An 8,058-nucleotide genomic window follows, 5' to 3' on the forward strand; every position below is an offset into this window, starting at 1 on the left:
TCTTCAAGCTGATGAGGGAGAGGGACTTGATCGGGGGAGGGGGAGGGAAATGGGAGGCAGTGGTGGGGAGGAGGCAGAAATCCTCAATAAATAAATAAATTTAAAAAAAGAAAAAAGAAAAAAAAAAGAAATGTAAGTAAAACAACTATGAGATAATCTCTATATTAGATCATATGAAAAAGAACAGTCATCCTGCCTGGGAAGAGATAGCACACAGGACAGGTCCTTCTCCTGTCCAGGCTCATGGTCACTGGTGGGGATGCCCCCCACACCCATACATGTGTCCAAGGAGCAAGAGAAAGGTTCCTGTCCTCAGCTGCCCCTCCTCCTGGGCACATCAGCAGCAACTGCCCTATGGTCTAGCTGCTCTCTATGGATCCAGCATGCCCCACTGTTGACCTGGAAGTAATTGGTATGACCCAGTGCTAACCTTCCTTATCCACTTACCTCACTGTTTGCTGACCCCGGAAATACTGCTGGATTGTCATGGCAGCTTGTCTCTCTTGGAGGAACTTCCTCCTCTGCAGCCAGCCCCGCACATGCTTTTGAATCACAATACAACTCTGCCTCAGTTTATCCAAGCGGAGTTTCTCTAAATAAGCCACTTGTCCCGCTCTGAAAAAAATTTTGGTTCTACCAAACTGGTACTGGTTAGAATCCTGGAAGAGAGGGAAGATATTGACACTGAGAGAGTCCAAAGATTGTCAAACCATTGGTATATATAGCTTGGGCACAAGGCAGAAAAGCCTGTATCACAATCTAGAAACTTCTGCTTTGAGGTGCATATTGTTTTCTGTCTTGGCTTTGGGTTCACGGCCTATCCCATTGCCTGGCTCCCGTGGCCTGCCATCTCTTTTCCACCCTAACTCATCACCTCAGCAATAACCTCAAGTCACCCTGAGCGACACTAAGACTCTGCTTGGTTACTGCCTCATCTGACCATGTCCTGTGACCCAGGTCCACGGAGGATGATATTGGATCATGAGAGATGAGGCAGAGGGAGATGGCAGTGAAACCCAGTGTTTGGATCCCCAATGTCCCCTCCTAAGGGATCTTGCCATGATGAGCATGGCCGCTGCTGTCTTATTAGCATGTGAAGGGACACATTTGAGAGGCACGCTGTTGGAATGAGCCCGACATCCCAGCAGGCAAGACCGACCTGGATGAACCTGTGTAAAGCTATCTTGCACACCTCCTTCTTATCGCCGAGGGACAGCTCCTGCTGGGTCATAAGGATGCCATAGCGGCTGTAGAACTCGATGTATGTCCACCTGCAAAATCAGAGAGAGAACTGGGCAGGTGTACCATGGAGGAGGCTCTTCATGCAGTGGACTGTGTTGCCCCCACCACCACCCTGGGGAAGGTGGTAGAGCCTGCTCTGGTGACCCTCTCTGTGTCAGTGCCAAAAGCTCCCAGCACGTGCACCTTCTACATGATGGATTCAACCAACCCTCTGGCCCTCCGACCCTCCGACCCTCTGGCCCTCCTCAGCTCCTGTCCTGACGAGGCAACTGGGACCATCACCAGCACCTGAGATGGGGTCCTGGGTGCTTCTGAGATACCCACAGCACCTTTGCCACAGTTCAAACATTACAAGTTTCCCAAAGGCTCGGGTGTGGAAGACTACTAGGTCCTTAACACATTGTTTGGAGGTGAGACTCTTGAAAGAGATTGGATCCTGAGAGTTCTGGCCAATAATGGATTAACCCACAGATGAAGTCTACTGGAGGGCATGGAAACCAGAAAGGGCATGGGACTAATTTGTAGGAAGTAACTCACTCTGGGCACAGCTTTGTCCCTGTCCCCCTTCTTGTCCCTCTCTCTGCCTCCTGTCTACAGTGAAGTGAGCCACTGTGATCCACATGTGCCCCTTGCCATGATGCTGTGCCCAGAAACAACAAAGGCAAATGGCCACAGACCAAAACCTCTGAAACCACGAGCCAAAATAACCCTGCCTCCCTTGTCTCCTGGGGCATTCTGTCACAGTGACGAAAGAGGGGGATTTCTCCCCGGCCTTCCTCCAGGACGATGTACCTGACAAAATGCAATACTGCTACTCTGTTCTCAGCAAACACCCGAATGAGGGTAACTGGTAGGCCCAAAGTGCACACCCCAAAAATGCAGGGCCTCTGACAGTGTCTTAGGGTGTCATTCAGATGACAGCCTAGGCCAGCTCAGCCTGGACTCTGATTGGGTAAACAGAAGAGCTGCTATTGAGTAAACAAAAACCTAAAGAGCCTTCCTCAGAAATCTTGTGAAGCAGGTTTCTGTTTGTCAGGAAAACGCCATTGCTTCCTTTATCTGTTCTCTACAGACAACCAACTCTGGCAACGGCATTCAGGTCCTGTTTAACCCAAAAAAGTCTGCCACAGGTCAAAGTCCCCACCCTAATCCTCAGGCTAGACCCATGCTAACCCTAGGCTATACCCACCACACCCACCTCCCCTGTACCTCTCCTCTACCTGCCCCCATAAAATTGACAGGACTTTTCCCACTGTCCTGTTCTACACACACACACACACACACACACACGCACGCACGCACGCACGCACGCACACACACGCACACACGCACACACACACGCGCACACGCACACACGCACACACGCACACACGCACACGCACGCGCACGCACACACACACACACACACACACGCACACATACACCAGTTTGATTCCCCCAGTAAACTTTCTACCAATGATGTGGTCCCATTTGATGGCTTCACTGTGCTCTTGCTTACAACAACCTACCTGGAAGGGTAACTCTGGGCGCTGATGCGAATTGTTTCTAAAACGCCACAGGCTCGCAGCTGCTGGACGATTCGTTTGGAGTCAAACCTTGAAGCAATTTTACAGTGGGTTCAGGCCTACAGCCACTGATCATCCCAGAACACCTGCGGCTGGCAGGCCTGGACTTCAGGGCAGTAGGGTCCAACCCGGTTGCCCCTTCACCCTCAACTCACCCACAGAGTGCCAGCAACACTGCAGATCTACAGAAATATCTACAGAGTGTTCTGGAACAGCCTTGATGTGAAACAGTCTAGAAGCTGGGGGTGTAGGTAGGTGTGGGAAGGAGCTCTGACTGAGGGAGGTCGGGCGGAGCGGGGGGGGGAGGAGAGGCCCCACCTTGTGGGAGAAAACGCCTGAATTGAACTTCAGTGACAACCATGCATCGAATGGAGGAATGCCCCTTACAAAACACCCTACAGTGGCTTACTTAGGACATAGGGCTAACACTGTCGGGCCCGCGGATGCTCTTAGCACCTCCACTGACAGCCCACTCTAAGGGCTTCTCTTTTAGCTCCAGTGGGCAAAAAGGACTTCCTGAGCTACAGTCATTGGTTAGGGGCTTTTACTCCAGGACTCCTAAGAACACATCTGATGTCTCTGACCCACACCCCACTCCTTCACATGCACAGATGCCCCCTTATATAAGTAGAGGGACATGGGTCCCGGTGTCTGACGAGGCAATGATTTCAAACTCAGCCCCTTTGCTCAGCCCTGGAGTTGAGGTGGTTTAACCAGAGAAGTCCCCCTAGCATATATATAAAAGGCAACACTGTTTGAATCATTAAAGAACTCAGAAACAGTGTAAAGTTCATGAGGGATCTCAGCAAATTCCAAAATCACAGTCATTTGAGTGTGAAAAGGCTGCCACAGGCTCAGGTCTTTGAACACTTGGTCCCCAGCTGTAGCCTGCTTGGGAAGGTCGAGGAATCTTTACGAGCCAGTGGGAGCTTTGCTGGAGGGAGCTCGTGGGTGGGGGAGTACTTAGAAAGTTTATAGCCTTGGCCCATTTCCAGTTGCTCTCTCTGCTCCCCTGCGTGTGAACAGAGCCACGAGATCTCATCTTCTTGCTCTGGCTGCCTGCTGCTTTGCCTCCTTCACCGTTGGGGGGGAGTCTCCCTGGGGAACCCTTAGCTCATACGAACTCTTCCTTCCTTAAGCTGCCATTGGTTATGGTAGGATGCCGCTTTTGCAGGGCTTGACAAAAATACTTACTCAAAGGGCAACTTGCAATCATTTGGCTTGATGCACCGGACATAGTGGGGTGTGGTGGCATTGAGGGTCTCCATGAGCAAGGACAGAGAGCTGCGGAACTAGGAAGCAGGACCAGAGGTCAGAGGTTGCTCTGGGATGATTTAATACTTAGATCAAGACAAATGAAGCTGATCAGTGAGAGGTCATTTTAGGGCCGGAGTTAAGAGTACTTGAGGCTCTATTGGAGGACCCAAGTTTTGTTCCCAGCAGCCACATTGGGTGGGTCACAGATGCCTATAACTCCAACTCCACGGGGCCTAACATCCTGTTTTGGCTTCTGTGAGTACCTGGGTACACTACCTTCCCCCCAATACACCCTGACCAGGTTCCCTGCAGCAGAGAACTAATGAACCTTATGACCATGCACAGGTCGGGAAGGGAGCTGGGATGCGTTGAATTGGAGTTGGGAGTTTAACAGATGGATTGGAAGAAGCCTGGTGTCGGTGGCCAGACCTGGACCATGGGTCCCACAGGTGTCTGACTCCCCAGAGTCTGGGCCTCCTGGCAACCAGCTCCCACCTCATTCCCGCTCCCGTGTACCTTGCTCCCTACTGTGGTCCGGAAGTGCTTGCTGTTTGGCTTGATGACCTGCTTTGCAGATTTAACTGTGATCATTGCCCCAAAGGGAGAAGACACAACAGGGGTTTCTTGGAAAAAGGTGGCACAGAGGTGAAACTGTAAGGAACAGAGATTTAATGTCCCCAACTGTTGACTGACAGTCCTCACCGTCACTGACCAAATTCACAATCATACCGGCCCTCTAAATGAGAGGGTCCAGAGTGATAGCCCCAGCTACCTCCACAGCCAAAGCTCCATTGCCCCTAGGCAGAGCCTCCTTGCTGGTGACACCCATGGCTTGTTTCCTGGGACTGAGAGAGAGGGGACAGCTGTGCAAGTGTCGGCACGCACACATTGTTCCAGCTGACAGAAGAGACATCTGCTCTCCCTACTGAGCTCCTTGGCTCGGCTAGACTCTTTTCTCAGCCCATTCACCCTCCCTGCAGACCCAAACCTTACCCCAGAATCAAAGCTATGACAGTGTCTTCCAGCCACACCCTGCTTACAATGCTGAATCCACACTCCTACATCCATGTTCATATGCAGATGTGTTCTTGTTATATTGTGTGTTTATGTGCGTGAAGGTGCATATATGCAAGGGTAGACATGCGTACGGAAGCCAAAGGACAACCTCAGGCTTGGAGCTTACCCAAATTGTGATATGGGAAGACCAGAAAACCCATTTCCATCTCCGCTGGGGTTACATACATGTGTGTACCCTGTCCCCGGCTGTTTGTACATGGGTTCTGGGGCTCAGACTCAGGTTCTCATTATTGCATGGCAAGCACTTACTGAGTTAGCTTCTCAGACCCTTTTATGTTTTGAGGCGGGGTCTAACTACATAGCCCAGGCTGACCTAGACCTTGTTATTAATGTATAGCCCAGGCTGGCCTTTGTCCTGCCTCTGTTCTCTCCTCTCTATTTGCTCCTCTTTTGAGGAGCCCACAGTCTGCTCTGCGTCCCCACCTGTTAGCTCGGGAGACAGAGCCACTGCGCATCTACAAGGCTTCTTCTAGACAAGACCTGGGGTAAGCTGAGTAAATAACCCGCAAATTAAGACTAATTCTGTCACAAGATGCGGTCCGTGCCAACACCGAATGCTCTTCTGGGAGACACTCTGGTGAGTGTGGCCATCCCCAGCTAGTATTTGTTTATGACCACCAGCGCAAGTGCCTGGGCTCATTTAGGAAACTGTCAAGAGCCTCGAGCATTTTAAACAGTGAATTGGATCTTCTAGAAGAGGGAAATAAATATAGATCACATTATTAGAAATCAAAGGCCTATCTACGAAATACCTTCTACTCAAGGTTTTATGAGGAAATGTTTGAGTGGGAAGAAATGGCCTCATATGGAGATAGTGTTCATCACACAGAGCAGTGGATTTGAGGATCTACTGCCCCGGGCCACACTTCCTTCTGCCGTCCCCACACTTAGTTTGATTTTCTTTCTTTTGCTCTGTGTGTGTGTGTGTGTGTGTGTGTGTGTGTGTGTGTGATGTTGGGTGCATTCTTCAGTCATCCTTCAGCTTATATTTTGGGACAAGATCTCTCTCTGAACCGGGAATACCAACTTGGCTATTCTGGCTGGTCAGCTAGCTCCAGAGATCTGCCTGTCTGCCTCCCGAGTGCTGGAAGCAGCTTTTCTAACATGGGTGCTGGGGATCAAACCTAAGTCCTCATGCTTGTGATGCAGGCATTTTACTGACTGATAGTTCCTTGTTTTGGTTTTCTTTGAATGCTGTGGGTACCTCACACTGCTTGTTTTTGTGCTAAGGGATTTGGCTTCCTCTAGACTATGGAAGCCCCTGGAAAGACTTGTTCATCAGGCACATTCACTGTCCTGTACCCAGAAGTGAGAACGGGGCCTTCCCCATCCCTTTGTGTAAATGAAGGAGTTAAATGTGAGGTGTGCTTTCCCAAGCCGCTGTGTTTGCTGTTTTCCTTCTGTTATCTGCATGATGACCACATGTATACAATCTACAATGCTTTCTGATACAAAATGTGTAGAGGCCGGATTAATACAGGTCATATCCCACATGGTATGGCAGTCAAAATTCTGAGCCACCTGGCAAGGCACAATTTGCACCTTCCACACAGAAGGTGGTCACCTAGCCTTTGACAGTGAGACAACCTGATGCCACCCATAGCAAGTGGTCAGGACATGCTAATGTCATTCTGCTCCTTCTACTGTAATTTAGGAGGTCACCTAGGAAAGAAGTGTTTTTCAGTCTACATGACAGAGCAGGCATAGTTGTGGACGTGACCTAAGTCATTCCCTGCTACCTAGGAAACAGAATGCTAATGAACTTCCCCCTCAGTTTACCTTTTGATATAAAGCTGTTTGGATAATAAATGCGGGTGATTTCAGGTTTTGAATGAACCCTGAGACTCCCTCCTGTTATTGCCACGTGAACTGTGCCTCAATTATTCCCACACCTCCACTCTGGTATGAGAAATAATTTAGGTCTGGGCTGGCCCCTGGGCCCTGATAAAAATGGACTTTACCTCAGCTCTAAAACACATAAAAGGTGGTATGTGTATATTCAGCCACGAAAAAAAAAATGAAATAAAAACCAGCTGTAAGCGGTTGTGACCCAGCAGTTCCTCTCTCTCCAATCCCACCCCTTCTCGAATCAGCAACTCCTCTGGGGTCCCTGCCGACCTTGCTTGCTCTGAGGATTTCAACCAGCATGTCATAAACAGTGTCTCTGTTCTTCTCCAGGAAGCCTTCACACTGGTACTCCACCTGTGGAGAGAGAGGCCAGTCACCCCAGAGGCCAGCATATGCTGTAGCATTGAGCTACACTCCAGGCCCCCTTTGTGTGTGTGTGTGTGTGTGTGTGTTTTGTAAGGTCCCAGGCAGTGCATATATCCAGAAATGAGCTCAGTCTGGACTATAGAAGGATTTCTAGTGGTTAGACAAAAGTCAGCATTCCTCAGGAATTTGTGAAACATGTTCTGTCCCCTAAAAGGAGCAATTTCCCTTGCTTCTGGCAGAAGGGACACATGGCCCTACTGATCTATGGCAGCTATCTGCATGTCAAAGCTCACGTTAGCCTCCAGGCTCCTTCGGTCTTTACTCACAAGTACTTGTAATCGCAAGCTAGCATCCTGACCCTTCCCCCTTCATCCCACACCCCCAGGCCTGCTCCAGCTCGCGGCTTCCCTCCCCCAGCTATTCTCTGCTATCCCGTCTCTTGCTCTCTTGCTCTCTTGCTGTTCTCTTGCTATCTCCACTACTCTCTTCTGCTATTCTCCCGTCTCTTGATGTTATCCCAGGCCATGTCCTGTCTGTCCCTTTCACTCTCTGCTATGGACTCTGCCAGATGCCCCGAGCCCCAGAGATCAATCTGTCCCTGATTCCCCAGGGATGATGGAATTACAACTATGTGTCACATGATGACTGATTTCTTCCTTCCTTCCTTCCTTCCTTCCTTCCTTCCTTCCTTCCTTCCTTCCTT

At 50.0% G+C, this 8,058-nt stretch overlaps 1 protein-coding gene across 1 annotated transcript in view; it reads right to left on the reverse strand.

The window, feature by feature from the left end:
* Positions 1 to 8,058, reverse strand: part of Myo5c (myosin VC) — a 73,967-nt gene that overhangs the window by 33,593 nt on the left and 32,316 nt on the right. The window contains exons 14-19 of the mRNA XM_026779100.1: positions 7,260 to 7,343; positions 4,581 to 4,715; positions 4,002 to 4,099; positions 2,751 to 2,837; positions 1,160 to 1,271; positions 448 to 659 (exon numbers count right to left, since the gene is read on the reverse strand). Of these exons, the coding sequence (XP_026634901.1) occupies positions 448 to 659; positions 1,160 to 1,271; positions 2,751 to 2,837; positions 4,002 to 4,099; positions 4,581 to 4,715; positions 7,260 to 7,343 (728 nt within the window). The remainder of the gene's footprint in view (positions 1 to 447; positions 660 to 1,159; positions 1,272 to 2,750; positions 2,838 to 4,001; positions 4,100 to 4,580; positions 4,716 to 7,259; positions 7,344 to 8,058) is intronic.

This window comes from Microtus ochrogaster, chromosome 5, assembly GCF_000317375.1.
Source record: "Microtus ochrogaster isolate Prairie Vole_2 chromosome 5, MicOch1.0, whole genome shotgun sequence".
NCBI classification, from domain to species: domain Eukaryota; kingdom Metazoa; phylum Chordata; class Mammalia; order Rodentia; family Cricetidae; genus Microtus; species Microtus ochrogaster.